This window comes from Nanorana parkeri, unplaced genomic scaffold, assembly GCF_000935625.1.
Source record: "Nanorana parkeri isolate BGI_ZX_2015 unplaced genomic scaffold, ASM93562v1 scaffold1100, whole genome shotgun sequence".
Taxonomy (NCBI): Eukaryota; Metazoa; Chordata; class Amphibia; order Anura; family Dicroglossidae; genus Nanorana; species Nanorana parkeri.
Window position 1 is genome coordinate 470,080 of NW_017307368.1, and position 18,048 is coordinate 488,127.

The 18,048-nt window shown below is 42.4% G+C and overlaps 1 protein-coding gene across 1 annotated transcript in view; it reads right to left on the bottom strand.

Annotated features, from left to right (window-relative positions):
• ZCCHC24 (zinc finger CCHC-type containing 24) overlaps nucleotides 1–18,048 on the bottom strand; it is a 96,541-nt gene that overhangs the window by 51,945 nt on the left and 26,548 nt on the right. The window contains exon 2 of the mRNA XM_018567826.1: nucleotides 1,451–1,651. Within this exon, the coding sequence (XP_018423328.1) occupies nucleotides 1,451–1,651 (201 nt within the window). The remainder of the gene's footprint in view (nucleotides 1–1,450; nucleotides 1,652–18,048) is intronic.

Consider the following 18,048-nt stretch of genomic DNA (forward strand, 5'->3'; position numbering starts at 1 on the left):
CTGATATTTTTTTTAAAAGACTTGTCATTCCTTTAAGATGATGGTTTAATCAATGCAACAAACTAATGTCTGGAGTCAACTGTGGACATACCAACCAAGGCTCATAGGAAGTAATAGCGATTGGACAGGTTGGAAAACCTTGCCTGATCACAATTGATTCCCCCGCATAGACAGGTGGTGAAGGTGTATGCAGAGCACCTCCTACACTTCTCTCCATAGGCCCAAACATAAATGGATAACTAATGGAACCTTTGTTAGCGCCTGCCGTAGAGTATTCTATACATCTGAATGCCCTCTATCGTCTATGGGCAGCTTTAATTTTCACTGCCTTCTATGTCCTGGGACTGTTTAGAACAGGGTTTCTCAATCAGGGTGCTGTTTGAGAAAGCCTGGTCTGGTGCTGTTTGAGAAAGCCCTCTGGCTTCGTCAGGGGTGCCTTGAAATGTTCATACAGGGTCATGCCTTTTCATGGTGCAGGCGGCCTGAACACCAGCACTACTGAAATGAGTAATGTTAATCTAGGAAGGGTGGGATCCATTCAGAAAAGGACAGATTCACCTGCATCCAGGCTTGCTTTGCCTCCCGTCCTCTACCATGCAACTGCAGCCATAGCTCCTGATGTGATGGTAGGACTCTGAAGGGGAGACTCTGATGTGAAAGGGGGAAATCTGATGTGAGAGGGGGTTCCCTGATGTGAAGGGGTGCTCCTGATGTGAAGGGGTACTCTAATTTGTTTCTGATGGGATGCCCCCTTAAAATCTAAATACATTTTTTTTACATTTTAGACTGGGGTGCCTCAAGATTTTGCATACTTTTAAAAGGTGCCAGAAACACTGGTTTAGACAATCATGGGGGCCACAGATCAAACTTTAAACTAACATCATGTAATTCTGTTTAGCAATCTTGTAGTACTTTGCCCTGCATTCAGTAGTAAAGTTACAAGCTATCCTTTAAAAAAAAACAACTGAATGAAATGTGTCTGTATACAGGGATGTGATAGCAAAACAAATTTGACAGCATAGTGACCTATAGCTAAGTCATTTCTATTGTGACCAATTGTTCCCTATACATGCGAATGTACCTGTGACAGCTCACATGTGAAATAACCTGTGACAGAAGTTACCAGCACACCAACATTCCTTAGTCCAAAACGCCTTTATTGACGTTAGTTGTTCATCATATAACAAAAATAAAGCTTTGCTGGGATATCTACAGAATGACCTGTGACAGCTCACACGGGATATGTACCTGTGACAGCTCACACATAAAAACATCATAACTGACTTTCTTACCTTCTACATTTCCAGAGATTTCAATACGTACTAAAAACATGTGACACATAGAGGTCAGCTGATTGCAATTTACAGCCTGAATAGCGAGATAATAAAACCATACCCCAACGGGTTATATAAGCCAAGTATGTGATAATAGGCACAAATATGTTTCCTACCTGTGGACAGTCCTTGATGTAATGACCTTTGTTGAAGCAGAGGTGGCACAGGTAGTTAGGAGGGGGGCGCTTGCTGGGTTTTCTGTTCTCGGTGGAGAGTGAGATTTCTGAGAAGTGTTCTGTTAAAGAGCTCAGCCCATCCACGATGTTGTTCAAGGAGCCATAAGGAGATGCACTCTTGTAAAGGCTGTTACCCAGTGCCTGCTATAGACAGAAATAAAATGGTTTAGATGCTTTGCATATTACTTTGCTATTATTGTGTATTAATTACAGATAGATACAATGGTTAAAGGGGAATGTATAGCTAATTTTCAGTAAGAATATTGGAGGGGATTTATCAAAATGGGAGCAGACAGAATCTGGAGCAGTTGCCCATGGCAACCAATCAGATTCTCTCTTCAATTCCTTAAGTTAATATTTGAAAATGAAAGAGAGAAGCCGATTGGTTGCCATGCACAGCTGCTCCAGATTTTCTGTGCTCCAGTTTGGATAAATCTCCCTCATTATGTTTATTTATTACTAAAATATTTACCTAAACATCAGTTTTGACATGGCTTTCACTTTCTTACTTGCTTGCTGCTCCGTATGTATATTATTATATTTTATACACAGACCTGTAAATGTTCCCTCTGTAAATGTCACCTGTATATTATGGAATGTACATGGCACCGCATGGCACAGAAATTTCTCTCCCACCTCGTATCCAGGCTTGCTACCTTGGGGTTGATTTACTAACCTTATAAACACACCACGAACGTGTATACACCTCTGTAGTGTGTTCCCTCCCAGCATGATCTATGGGTGGAATCTAAACACCTTTGTAATGTGTACACACCCAGCAGGTGTGTTGTGCAAAGCCCTGAAGGAATTCCAAGGTGATGTTGGGTAAATTAGCTCTATGTTGTGTTGCTTGCGTTGATGAATGCAGGAATGTAAATGCATGAGCTAACCATTTTTGTCTAAACTGTGAAGCAGCATTATATATGCATCATGTGCATGATTTTTACATATATGGCATTAGTGGAAATATGCTTTTAGAGACTTTTTGGTTGATAAATACGTTTTGCTGTGTGAAAATCACACACACCTGGTGTGTGTGTTTAGGTTAGTAAATCACCCCCCTTATCTCACCTTATATACTTAGGTGAGGAAGGGGAAATTGTATTTGCAAAAGAACTATTGACTCCGGGAGGAAGAAATATATTTCCAGGGGCCTAAGTTGGGGATGAGGGACACAGGGATTTCCAGATACAGTCTGCTACACAGCCAGAAATCGGGGAACAAAGATCATTATAAAGCTGGCAATACAATGAGCAAATTTCAGCTTGATAAAGCAGACAATATTCACTCCATGGGTGGCTCTGTTTTGCAGCCTCCTCCTCCTTGAAAATCGAAGGAGTCCGGCAGAAAATTGTCAGCCTAAAGTGACAGAAGCCAATCTGCTGCAGTCACTGTTTGGGTATTTGGACAGCAGCACACCCGCTGCTGTCAGAGTACAATAGCTTGGCAGAGAGGATTCCACTATCCATGCTGTTTAGTGTGGATGGAGGAATCTGTTGGATTTTTTTCTCAATCAGCCTACAGGCTACTGATGTACGGCCAGCATAAGGCACTGTGGAGTGGTAATGGTGGGCCTGTAGTTGCTACAAAAGTGGCAATGGAAGGGACTGATATTTTCAGTTGTACTACACTCTGAGTGAAGAAGTGATATTTGCAGGCAGAAGGTGATGCTAAGTCAGGAATGGAGACCTAAGAAAATGTCTAGAGGCGACGTGGTGTTTAGCTGGAGTTTGGGGGGGGATATTGTGTTTCCAATGTATTTGTCACCAAATAAAATACAGTGGAACATCACAGCCATTGTTTAATCTTTTGCTAGGAATTGATAATAAGCATAAAAATGAGCAGATTTTTTCCATGGTGGAAAATGTTTAGAAGACTTCCATGAACCCACCCTGTGTTTGGCAAATAAAGCAGCTTTAGGGAGGTTAGAAAATTCAATGTAAGCTGACAAAACAACTGGCAAAACATTGTACGGTGACTTAATTTCAGTGCAATACAAAGTATAGCGCAAATGTGTCTTGTAGAGCGTGTGTGCAGGTCATGTCCACCATATTGTGATTCTATCTCTGGTGTCTGCCGTCCGACTGCAAGGGATCACCATGTTGCTCGAAGATTGTTAGTAATCAGGGCAGAGGAAATCTGGAAAAGTGACTGTATTACTGCACTCTATGATGCACTGGAGTGCAAAGCAAAGAGTTACATGGATCCAATAGGCAGAGCACAGTAAGTGCCCGTTCACATCTGAGCCTAGTGTTACATGCATGGTTCCATGCAATTAATATGCTCGATTGCACAATGCACCAAGCATGCGTTACTGTGTGCTAGGTGTGTTGCATTGCAATTCATTTCATGGCATCTCAACGCACCTCCCATGCTCCTGTGTTGTTACCCTGACACATAGTTCCATAGTATTTGAGGTTGAATAATGACACAAGTCCATCAAGTCCAACCTATTTTCATCTCATTCTTAGGAGTACTTGTACATGCGCCTCCGATAGACACTACAAGAGATTGTCCAGGCACCTTAGTCACTATCATGAAGCCAGTTCAGATCAATGATGTGCATCTGACATTGGAGTTACTGTATGTAGACAGCCAGCCTGAAAAGGCTGGAGGAGATCAGCAGCACTGAGATGCAGAAAATAATGGTAAAAAGTGTAAAAACTAAATTTTGTGGCAACAAAATGATAATTTGATGATAAACTGTGCTATAGCAAACCAATTGGCCCATTAATAATGGAGAGCAGACACAGCTATCCGCTCTCCATGGTACTCCGCAATGTTTACTCCATATTACACTCTGAAGTTTACAACTCATTTAGAAAATGCAGACCGTGGTATGGAGTCTGCTGTATGTGTTCTGCATTGGATTGGCGGAGAGGCCAGTAACTTGAACTTGACCACACTCTCCTCCTCCAAGAATCTTTCTTTTAAATTAATTAAAATAAAAAGACGCTTTGCTTGCTTCAGAGCTTGGCTGTGCTTTATCATTTTTTTAAAAGCAGTTTTATGCCTGTGGTATGATGGGGCCTGAAATGGTATCCTTCCTGTATAATAATGATAAATCTCCACACGGCTACCACCTTTTGTATCACTTGGCCTTCCTTCTAGATTGTAAGCTCTCCTGGGCAGGGTCCTCCTTAACATCTTGCCTTGACTTGTATTGCAACTGTACAGTCTTCCTTATATTGTAAAGCACTGTGCAAACTGTTGGCTCTAAAAAAATATTGTATGATAATAATAATAATAATGATAAAGTTTATAAATCTACTTTAATTGTTGCCAAAATCATCAAAGTCGGATATGCACAAATGTATCTACAGTTTAATTTACTGTACACATATGGATATACAATTAGTAAAACTAAACTTGACTGCAGTGTTGGAATGGCCATTATATTTATGTGACTTACTCTGGATTTACCATTAGAAATTGTAGACCTGTACCTATGGGTGATAGAGACAGACAGGATGCTGTATATAGTCATTTTTATTTCCCATCATCAATAGATATATAGTCCTCTCACACAAGCTTTAAAAACACATTAAATTCTAAGGATAAAACCAGTAAAACAAGACAATGTTCTGTTTACAAAGGGTGAATTTAGCACAGGTTTGTTTCTCTGGGTACCTACATGCTACATAGATAGAATCTAGCCCTGTACTTGCAGATATATGACTTAGAAATTCTGTACTGCTTTACACAGAATGTATATTGTTAAACCCCAAAAGAAGTCTAATATTTCTTCCAAGAAAAAAAAAAGCCCAATTTTGATGGCAGCTGCTTACCCTACCTGTGTGTTTCTGGATGTGGGATACTATGTAGCTAGTGACCCTGGTGGAACAGAAGTGACAGAATCACAGAAGGTTATCTGGTGGATCCAAATCCCAAATTGGCACTTAAAACGTGTTTCAAAGTTAAAAGGAAAAGTGAAAAAAATCCATGAACTGCGAATGTTTCCAAGGAACACTGAACTGTAAAGATAGACAGTTATTGTTGAAATGCTGTAACCTAAATAACGAACAACAAAGGTGGTGACACTGCTGATAGTAGAGTCCAATATGGCTTTTTTATTTACAAAGATAAATAAAGTACATTATATTCTATTGAACTTTATAAACAGGGCCGGATTAAGAGCATCACGGGCCTGATGCTGAGGATTTCGGTGGGTCTTTTTATGGAAATGGAAACGGTCACCGGGGCCCTCTTCCTCCTGCCTGGGCTGTGATTTGTAGTCTCTCTACAGCTTGGAGTCAGTGGTGGAGCGCCAGGGCCCACTTGCAGCTGTGACCCTGGTAGATATGCCATGGACTCCAAGCTGCAGTGAGACTACAAATCTTAGCAATATATTATACAGCAATGCAGAATACCGCCAACTATAGGAGGACTACAAATCGCAGTAATACATTACATAGAAATTCAGAATAATACCATTAACTATAGAGGACTACAAATCCCAGCAAAAAATTATACAGCAAAGCAGATTACCACTAACTACTATAGAGAACTACAAATCCCAGTAATGCATTACAGAGCAATGTACTCTACCACCAGCTATAGAAGACTACAAATCCCAGCAATACACTGTAAAGCACCGCAGAATAATACTATCAGCTATAGAGGACTACAAATCCCAGCAATTCTTTATACAGTAATGCAGAATAACATGAGGCTACATACTGTGTGTTTCTCCGGGTTCGCGGCCTGATGTCTCCAAGGTCTAAAGAGAGCTGTGCGAGGTTTAGGGGGGCTGTGCAGGCTCTCAGGAGGCTGTTCAGCTTGTTAGGTGGCCAGTGTGGGCTCTCTGGCGGTCAGTACGGGCTCTCTGGCGGTCAGTGCGGGCTCCAGGAGGGTCAATGCAGGCCTTAAACAGGAGATAGCCGAGCTGCCTGGATGCGGCCGGCCGTGATTTGGGTCAGGTCAGGCTGGCCACCACTCAGGTCTGGTTGGGTTGGCCTGGCCGTGACTTGGCTTGGGTCCGGCCAGCCACGACTCGAATCATGGCCGGGTCGGCTCATCCGCGATTCCTGTCGGGTCGGTTATTCTGCATTAATTACTGTATAAAGAATTGATGGGATTTGTAGTCCTCTATAGCTGATAGTACTATTTGCAGGGGCGAGCCTGGAGCTGGAACTCCACCCACCCCATGTTAATCCGGCCCTGTTTATAAATAAAATATCACATTGGAGTCTACTATCAGCAGGAGAGCACCGCTCTTCTATATTGGGTTCCACTTCAGACCCCCTATTCTGATTGGGGGTCCCTTGTTTTGTATGGGAGCAGTCCCTCCAAGAACATTTGACACTTCACAGAAGGGTATTATTGACAAATGTAACGCTTCTCCCACAAATCTCCAGATGTTCCAACCCTTCAATACTGTACTACATAAATGCGCTTTTGTTGCCGTGCTCATCCTTCCTATCAGAGAGATATCCCATCACCCTATGTTATGCTACACCAATCTCTCCAATAGGGGACAAAGCCAGCAATAAAAGTGGGTTCAAACCGCCACTCCTCTGTACAAAACTAAAATAAAAAAAGTTTTGTCTGGAATCTGGCTCTCTTACTATTCAGCGCTGACTGTAGAGTGCCTTTAATGTATACATCTTATTTATCAATAATTAAAGCAATCAATGCATATGGTCATCGTGATATAACTAGGTGGCTGGTCCTTCTTACTTCAGACCAGCTCTGCTTGGCTATACTTGCTATATACAATCCTTGAGTAAGGAATTAGGTGTGCCCAGTGATGAATAATAAATAATCTTTCTAAAATAGATGTACAGAAAAATTAGACACACTTGGCACACTTATGGTTAATCTAGTGGATGCCAAGGCCTTGAAATAGCCTGTCTTTTGCATTGCATTCATATGCTGGGCTCGCCTCAGTCCGAAATAGCATCAGACTAGGATGGTGAATTTCGATGGCACTATTTAAAGCATGATCTGAGATTCCAGCTCCCCATTCACAGCTAAGAATGGACAGGCAGACTAGTGTGGCTTTCAGCTACACCTCCAGGGAAACATATTTATGGCCATCCAGGCACAAATCAGTGTAGATGCAGTAACTATTAGTGCTCATACACATTGGCTCTGGTTGTGGAGATGCATCTGTGTGCCTGCAGACTGCTATACAGAGACAGCTATGTAACTTCCATGGCTTGCAGCTTCAGTTGCAATCTGGACACTGCAGGCAGTGTTCCTCTCACTCTGCATACAGCGTGGAGTGGATGTGTCAGTAAATGTGTATTAAAGCTGAACTCCAGGCAGATATGGAAAACACTAATTTAATTAGGTATTTATTAGGGGAAAAAAAGATTTTATTTTTTAATTGCAACTAAAGTAAATACCTGGTATTGGCATGTTATTGGTCCCTTGTGACCCCCGTACAGGTGACACTAAGACCTCATGCATGCTGGGTTTAAAGCTGCGGAGACTCCTGCTGCAAGAACCTGCGGCAGAATCCCAGATGTGTGCATACAGATGCATGTTGCTGTGCTGCGGCTACATCTGTCTGTGGCTGTCAAGATGTAACTGTATACGCGACACTTACCTGCGGATCGGGAGAGATGCTTGTCTCTGGATGCAGAGAGATTACATCCAGGGACAAGCATCTCTCCCGATGAGCAGGTACATATGGGACCTCTGTCATTACCTTGAATGGGCACAATGGCCGCATCTGTATGGACACACCTGGGAATGCCTAGCCACAGCTTCAATCCCTGTGTGCATGAGGCCTAAGACTGCGGGAGGAAAGACCAGAACTAGAAGTCAGTCAGTTGTGCAGTGCTATACTATACTTACTAGAAGGAGCACTCTGAGAAGAGACGAGAGCAAAGTGAACAGAGAGGATACCACTGTGCTGCTGCTGCTACTCCCTCTCTGTCCAGTCACAGGCTGGGGGCATGGAGATGACCAAGATTTACTATTAAACTGCAACAGAGAAAAAGGTAGGTTACCAATCCTGGACTGTGTGATGTCAGGAATGGCTGCAATGACATACAAATCCTTTTGCAGGTAAAACAGCTTTCGAAAGCAATGCCATCTGATACTTTGTATACAAGGAGCTAGCTCATTTTATATTTATCCTGGAGTGAGAAACCCTTGCATTAAAAGCAATTTATTTTTTTAATGGGCTTTCAAAATAGGATTACGTAACCCTTAGAAAAATAAATGGAATTTTGCCCAGTTAGATGTCACTGGGGCAACCACTGAAACATGCAATAAACAATATATAGAACTACAAGGTCAAGCAGGTCTGCTGCCAGCAGAATAGATGAGGGCCATGGGGACTCCATTCCATGTATCTCCTGATTAGGGCCCCTATAAGGGTTTTACTGCTACCCAGAGATCCAGGGCTGTCCTATTAAAGAAGTAGCCTGAGGCTGTTGCCTCAAGTGGTATCTCTTTGGGTCATGGGGGGTGGGAAGGGGGGTGGGGGCAGGCAGTGTGCCTCCTTCCCCCTATCTGACCAGAGCGTAAGGGACATACACATCTCCCCGCCCAGCTCTTAGCAAACTGTGGTGCTCTGACTGACGTCCCGCCCAGTTCCTGGAAGCAAGTGAGGTCACTGGTTGCCGGAAATTGAGCAGGACGCCGGCCAGATCGTCCCAGGTTGCCAAGAGTCGACCTCTGCATTTGTGTATCTGCAGAGACTGCAGAGGGCAGCTTGCACCACCACACCTTACCCGTGCACCCCTGCCACTGCCTAAGGCAGCAATAAGGCTAGGGACACCACTGCAGGGCTTCATTGGAAAAAGTACCCCTTTCGGTTCTAGGGACAACCTTTTACCAGACAGGAAGTGAGGGAAAATCTGCAACAGTGAAATAAACAGCAATGAAAATCTAACAGAGGTTCTAGCTTTTCCCTGTTTAGAGGGTTAGCTCACCTTTTCACAAACCATGAACGGTTCTGATGATGACCCAAAACTCGTGTTTTTCTCTTACTTTCAGTGATAAAAAGGAACACAGACAGCAATAAAAAACGTACAGGTTCTCTAACTAATATCCAAAAAAAAAGTTTGAATGTCAGTTGCACTTTAAAGTCTATATTTAGCCCAAACTTTTTTTATAGTTTATCTCCAGAACAGAAAGTAAGGGGAAATCTATCTAACGGAGCCACTAGATAGCAGTAAAACCTGACAAGGGTTCTAACCTTACCTCATTCTATCCAAAACTAAAAAAAAATTAAAAAATGCATACGCTTTTAACCCCTATATAGCTAAAAGGTTTCTATTTTCAGATATCAGCCTGTCCAAAAAAAAGCCACCACCTGGATTTAAGCTAAGCAAACAGGTAAGAGTCTTCCATTGGATAATTAGTCTAGATTCAGCAACGTTATGTGCCCAAACAATGAGGTCAGCTGCCACCTGAACATATTGAATGACCAGGTTTTCTCATCAGTGGATTTTTATTCCCTGACTACAGGGGCATATTCCAATATGACAATGCCAGGATTCATCGGGCTCAGATTGTGGTACAGGGAGCATGAGACATCATTTTCACACATGGATTGGCCACCACACAGTCCAGACCTTAACCCCATTGAGAATCTTTGGGATGTGCTGGAGAAGACTTTACACAGTGGTCCGGCTCTCCCATGATCACAACAGCATCTTGGTGAAAAATTGGGACATTGCATAAGCTTATCAAAACAATGTCGTGGTGAATGTGTGCTGTAATCAAAGCTAAATATTAGAGTGTGTGACTTCTTTTTTTGGCCAGGTAGTGTATTTTACAATTGAATATTTTTTGCATACAGGCTCAGTACAATATACAAAATTATAGGGGTTGATTTACTAAAGGAGCAGAGGCTGGTCCCTTAGCAAAATTAACTTTCACTTGCCTTAGTAAATAACATGAAGCTGTTTTATTTTGAATATCTAATAATGTGCAGGGGAAACAACCCCAATAAAGTCAGCCATTATAGGCTTGAAAACGCAAGGGCAGTACTCATCAATAGGGAGATGGAACTGTTAATCTGTTCTATACAGAAAAGTACTCCACCCCAAACACGCAAACACATGAAAACAAAACTCATCATAACAACAGTTTTACTTTCAAAGCTGTATTTAGATACACGTGATGGGTGACATCCTTTCTCTAAATCTTTTGTTATGTAGTCATTCTGAAAATAAAAACCAGAAACTAGATGAAAATTAAAACCAGATGTTTTATGTGCAGAGCTACCAGTTGACTGTAAGGTCCACCAGTCACAAGCCATTTTTCATAACCTCAAGAGACTCTTGAGACTGCTCTCAGATTGACAAACCCTTTCCAATTATTTGTTTCTGCTGGCAGTACACAAGCTTTCAGAAGGTGGTCAGAAAATGCATAAAATAAATAAAAATAACCAAAATGTTTAAAGTTTTGTCCCCTAAGAGCCACACTCTTACTTGCTCCAGAAGTGCCTTAGCACTGCTCCAGAATTGCCTTATGTGACCTTAGCTACCTTTATATTCATCTGTGATAAACATGAAAGTAGTCAGGTATTATGTCTAAGTCTAAGGTCTGATGTATTATACAGGGTTTTCTCGTGTCTGAAATAGATCATTCCTTCAAATGAATCAGTGTAGTATCACAAAGGTCCCTCTACACTTGCAGGACCCTCATTGAACTATATGTCTTAGTCCAGGGCTGGACATATCCCTGAAGCCAAGTTATCAATGCGCCTTACAAAATACAACTGGCGCCTAACTTTTGAAGTTTTTTCTCTAGTTGTTGTCAATGGAGCTGGCTCCTAAAAAATATTCTGCTGTCTCCTGGACTGGACACACTGGCTCCTGAACTCCATATTCATTTGTCCACCTGATCTTGGAGAGTTGCTTTGCTACATTTAATAGTCCTCACAAAAAGAAAGTGTATATAAGTATTGACACATGCTGCAGGTAAAATTGGTGGGATCTACTAAGAGTAACAAGTATGGGATGGGGGATCATTCTTCCTCACTATACAGAGTGGTTATTGCCACGCTAGCTGGAAATGTTCTTTGATGTATTTTTGGCATAATTTACCTGAAGAGTGTGACAGAGAAGCATATAGTCAATCATTAATTTGACTGTGGCTGAACAGGTAACAAGGGTCAAACCCTACTATTGTCTTTACAAAGTAAAGTGTCCGCTGTAAGAGTGGTTTGTAGAATTTTGCTGTAATCACATCAGGGTCAGCTTTTTTGTGGGAAGGGCAAACTGGGCAATGTGTTCCCAAGCTCCTAGGGGATGGCAGGTAGCCAAAGTATTTGTGAACCCCTCCTTCACCCATTATAATTTGTAGTTCCACCACAGCTGAGGGCCAGAGTTTGCCCAGCCCCGTTTTACAACATCTACAACTATTCTCCATGTGTATTTTGCAATTACTTAACGCTTTTGAGTGGCAGCAGTAAAGGCCAATTGGATACAAGGGGTGAGTGTGCAATACAAATGAGGTTCTATCAGGCATAAAGTGAGAAAACAATACACATTTAAGGCCTACAACAGTCATATAATAGGAAACCTGAACAGCTTTTCACGACAGATATAAGGTTCAGTGGGGAATAACTTTGTTCTAGGGGGTAACATGCATCACTCTGGGGACACCTTGTCATCACGCTAGGAGGCAACATGGTAATAATCTAACTTGAAAGCCTCACCTCATAGGTACCCTGGCAGAGCTGCATCCGGGTAACATGGTGTCACTTTGGACAAAATTACACTTCTCTAGAAGCACCTTGGAATTTGGAATTACTCTGGGAATACCTATACAACATGTCTCATGGCATTACTCATAGAGAATACAAAAGTAATAGATTAATCTGAGAAAATATGGCACTGCAGTGTGTTATGCATTAACCTGCCTTGTGTTAAGGCAGCCGAATCAATTCAACATGGCAGTGCAACGCACTAATATGTGCATGGTGCAGCCAGGGGTGTATCTGCCACGAGGCAAACAAGGCGTTTGCCTTAGCGGCAGTTTTCAGGGGGCGGCATTTAGGCAATTAGGCAGCCGGGTGGAGGAGGCGGCAGAGGAGTCAAAGAACGGAGTCGGCGAGGAGGCAGAGGAATCGGCGAGGAGGCGGCGGAAGAGGCAGTGCAGCAGGAGTATGTGAGGTGGAGTAGCAGGAGGGGGCAGGGCGACGTCGGATCAGGAAGGAGCAGGGCCAGGGCGCCATCGCGCCATAGGAAGCCAGGTCTCAGAAGAGGCGTCGAGCTGCGGAGGAGGCCAGGTCCTGCAGCACCAATCCAGTGTTGGAAGAGGCTGAGGACCAAGCAGCAGGTAAGATGATCACACTGCAGCTAAAGGGACCCTGCAGAGCCCAGCATGGATTCTGCACAGCCCACCTGAGAGTCTCGGGTGGGCTGTGCAGGATCTGTGGTGGGCTCTGTGAGGGTCTATGGTGGGCAGAGCCCACCACACATCCGGCACCGGTCTTAGTGGGGTGTGCATGATCTGTGGTGGGCTCTGCAGGGTCTCAGGGGCTTTGCAGGATATTTGGTGGTCTCTATGGCAGTGCCCACCACAGATCCTGCACAGCCTCCCTGAGATCCTGCTGATTTAGTTGGGGAGGGGGGGCAACACAACCTCAATCTGACACAATATAGCAGTGCAGCATCACTCTGAGGCAATATGGCAACATGGCATCACTTTGAGGTAAGAAAATAACATAGGGGTCTATTCACGAAGCTGCCGAAGGATCTGGCCATAGCTTCGGCCGATCCTTCGGCTAGCTTCGGCCCCAGGACCGCTTAGTATCACTTTGAAACAATAAAACAACATAGTATCACTCTGAGGCAAAACAACAACAATGCATCTTTCTAAGAGAATACAATAACATATATATCACCATCAGGGGATACTGCAAATAAAAAACAACAACAAAATCACTCTGAGGGAATATAATAACATAGCATTACTCTGAGCCAACACAGCAACATAGTATTGGTCTAAGGAAAATAGCACCAAAGCATCACTCTAAGTCAGTGTTTTTCAACCTTTTTTGTGCAAAGGCACACTTTTTTCATGAAAAAAATCATGAGGCACACCACCATTAGAAAATGTTAAAAAAATTTACCTCTGTACAATACGGCAACACAATATTTCTCAGAGGCAATATTGTGCCATAGCATCACTCTGAGGCAATATGCAACCATACAATCAGTCTGGGGCAGTATGGCAATATAACATCATTCTGAGACAATATGGCAACACAATAATTCTGTGAGGCAATATGGCACCAAAGCATCAAGAGACAATTTGGCACCATATCATCAGTCTAGGGCAATATGGCAACACAACATTTCTCTAAGGCAATATGATACCAAAGCATCACTCTGAAGTACTATGGCAGCATACCAGTACGAGGAAACATGGCAGCATGGCATTACTTTGATACAATACAGCAATATTGCATCACTCTGAGGCAATATGGCACCATAGAATCACTTTGGGGCCATAACATAACCTCACTCTGAGGGAATGCAAAAATAATAGTATCCCTCTAAGGTAGTATAATAACATAATATCACTGTGTGGTAATACGACAGCAAAGCACCCTTCCGAGCTAATATGACGGTATAGGGTCACTTTTACTATGACACCTTCTAGTTCTAGTGCGATGGCATCAATCTCTACCTTAACATGGCACCACCACTGAAGACAAGGTATCATACTCAGCACAGGAACCTCTGACAGGTGTTTATTGTTGTCAGTGTCCTCTACAGGGAAATTCACTTTCTCTATGGTAGCACATTGTCCTGATCAACACAAATTAATGCGAGGCATAAATGCCACAAGAACAGAGGGAACATCTTCCATTTTCTTATACCAGTTTTCCCTCTAACTGGAAAGATATTTGTTCACTTCCTTTTGAGTCTACAGGACAGGAGGTGAAGGGAAATATCCCTAAATGAGACACACATGGTAAAAAAAATTAAAAAAAAAAGAGACAGCAGTTTTAACCCTTCCTTACTCTATTCAAAATGTAAAGATAAAAATTGGCTTTGGATATACTTTTTGGACTGTGCTGATGGTAAAAATCCAACCAGCAGGCAAGGATTCTGAGAGGAGAGTCTACTGCATACCTGTGTGCCAAACTGATACATGCCACAATGGTAAGAAAATGGCAAAAGCAATTTTTTTCAAATACTATTTCTCTACATCTTCCTGCCATTAACCTTAAAGCTGAACTCTAGGCAAGCAGCTAAATCTTCCATTAAAGTACATACAGTATATATGGGAGCTGTTCTAGTTATAATGGACCTTTACTCCCCAGATCCACTTTAGCTCGCTGCAATCCTTGCCCACCATCACATTATAAAATGCTGATTTACTTATTTTTGTTTACTTTTTTACATATTTTAGGCCAGCTCTACCTCCCCACTCGCCGCCATTCTCGTCTTGTTGAGAGTGACAAATCCCTGCTATTGCGGGAATTCCCTCTCACATTTCCCATGAGGATGTTGAAGCAGGGACTCACAACCTGGACCTGGCTGTCATTGGGGGCTGCCTGCAGAAGCTGGAAGACACAGCCAGCTATTGATGATGCCAGATAATAAGATGGCGGCACAGGATACAAGCTCTTTTACTCAGCTGATCCTTGGTTCCGTGGTGGTCAGCACTCACCTCTATACCCCTCCATTCTGGCTATGTTCTTCTGCATTCTCACATCTAATGCAAGTCAATGGACCTGCATAACATTTGAAGACTGCAGTGGTCCTTAGACTGTCTGAGCCCAGGGGAGAAGAGGCTTCCTGAACCAGTATAGTAGCCTGGCGAGCACTTATCCCTTCCAGTGTATTGGTAGCCCTACTACAAGGATATGTGTTTTCTTTGCCCAGAGTTCTACTTTAAATACCAGAGCACTCAAGGGGAATTTCTGTTATCCATTAGCATTTTTCCCCATAGCGTAACGCAGCAATGAACACGGTGGCAGATCTAAGGATATTTTCTAGCATTTCATGCAATTCTTTTTTTTTTTTTACTAGCCATGCTTACATTCTGCAACTGGCACAGCAAATGTTTTGATGCATTGGCAGCTTGATCACATAGCAGTTTGGCTGTGTCTGTTGGGAGTGAACTAGTTAAAAGTAAAATCCACAAGTTGCAGAGAACAAATTGTTCAGCGCTGCGAGTTCTCCTGAGCTGACACTGGACACACTCTGTGTCTTTGTTCCCCTACAGATGAGGCTTGTATTCTAACATGTTTCAGGGCACAAAGGGAGTTTGCACAGGGAAACAGCTGGCCTACACAAACAGCTGTTTTCTGTTTCTTAGCTTTCCAAAAGCCTCTCATTGTACAGGAAAGAGGCCGGCATGGAGCAGGCTTCTCCTCTTCTCTTCTGTACTCTGCCCTGCCGCCTGCTTTTTATTCCCCTACTTCTACTCATTCTGATTTCCCCTCATTTCCATTTTCTCCCATTATTACTCAGAATCCCCTTTTCATGCCACTTCCTCCCTTTCATCCCCTCATTTCATGTCTCTTTCTATCCGCAACTAAATCTAATTGCGTCAAACACTGATCAATACTCAAAAATAATCTTTAAGGACCCCATCACACCAGCACACATGCTTTCTGCTATGTATAATACACACATCCATGTGCGTTGTGTGGAGTGGTACGATGCTTTGTACAACACATCACACTGCATACTTGTTTTCTGTTTTTTTTTTACTTTATTGAAATATTACAAAATTACACTTAAAGCGGCAATACACCTCCTATCCCTTACAGCAAAGTAAGGTGCCATCTTTGCCTCTGTTTGGATTGCAGTTGCCATGGTGCTGCACATGTGATCAGCTATGACACCAGCCATTTAAGGGCTTAAAGGTTGGTTGAGAGCTGAAATGAGCTCACTAGCAACCTTGACAGTTGACATGCCTTAAAAGTAACTGTTTTGGGAGACAATAAATTGTTGGGTAAGGTTCCTCTTTAAAGTAAAACTAGACACACCAATGTAACTGTCTCCCAAAAGAGTTAAACAAAGCGGAACTACAGCACATATGATTAACTATGACACCAGCCATTTGAGGGATTGAAAGGTCAATTGAAAGCTGAAAAAAGCACACTGGCAACTTTGACATTAGTGGTGCCTTGAAAGTGACTATTCTGGGAGTTCCGCTTTATGGCATGCCAACTGTCAAGTTTGCCAGTGCGTTTATTTCAGCTCTCAACTGAGCTTTCCTCAGATGGCTGGTGCCATAGCTGATAATGTGCAGCACCATGGCAAATGCAATCCAAATAAAGGCTAAGATGGCACCTTCCTTGGTTGTAAAGTATAAGAAGTTGTAGCTCAGTTTTAACTCTATGCTCTAACTCTATCAGCATTCAACCGTATGAACATCAGCGCATTGCAACACAGTGCATTTTTACATAACACACCTGTATGGTGTGGACCTGTGTATGGTGGGCACATACACAATACCCCTAGATATAAACAAGCAGTTACCCCAACTACAAGGGGATGTTTTTTTAATTTCCCCAGAGATAGGCTTTAACTTAATGAATTAGGTAAATCTGCGGTGGCTTCAGGCATCCAATCATAAGTGGGTATTCTTTGCAAAGTGGATTTTCAAGTAACTTCACCTTATTCACTAAGATAAGTGAAAATTCACTTTGAAGAGGGATCATGCTAAATCAACACCATTGACTATTTAAAATGCAAACAGGTTCACTTTAAGTGACACTAAACTCAGTATTTAAATCTTAAAAATGCATTCAAGTACATTAACTACAAAAATTTAGTTTATTTGTGTATCACTCAGCTGTAGATCCTCAAATCATCTCTGAATTGGTGCTGACACTGTGCTTCCTTCTGGAGGTTGGCTACTTTTGTTCCCCATGGTCCCTGTGTTACAAAGTAGCCACCGCTCCAAGCTCGCTCCTGTGATGGACTACAATCTCTTACAAATTAGTAAACTAAACATGAGATTGTAGTCCATCACAGGAGTGAGCTTGGAGCGGGGGCTACGTTACAACACACACAGGGACCATGGGGAACAAAAGAAGCCACCCTCCAGAAGGATAGACGGTGTCAGCATGAAGTCTGAGTGATACACAAATAAGGTATAGTATTGTTAATAGGTATGGTACTTGAATGCATTTTTAAGTTGTAATTGCTGAGTTTAGTGTCACTTTAATGGCTAACATTCACTTTGCAAAGTGAACCTAGACTAGATTACACAATAAATCCCAATGTGTAATTATTTTTTACGTACAGGGTAGGTTACTTTGCAGATTTGTTACTATTAATAAGGCTCGCGTCTATATTTAAAGCCCAACAGAAGCCATTTTTTTTTACAAGAATGGATTTTATTTCAGGCTCTTGACCCACAGGAAATATTTTACCTCGCTTCCTGTATGGTGACACCAGGACACATGCGGTAATATGAGATTGACAGATGTTCTAACCCTAAACTGAAAAACAGAGTTTTGAACGGAGGTGGGCTTTAAAGGAGCACGTACCATGTACAATATTACTCACTGGATTGTGTGAAAGAGATCTTGAAAACATTTATGGATGGATATGTGGAAGCTTTTGGAATTGATCAGAATATTTAAACGCAGT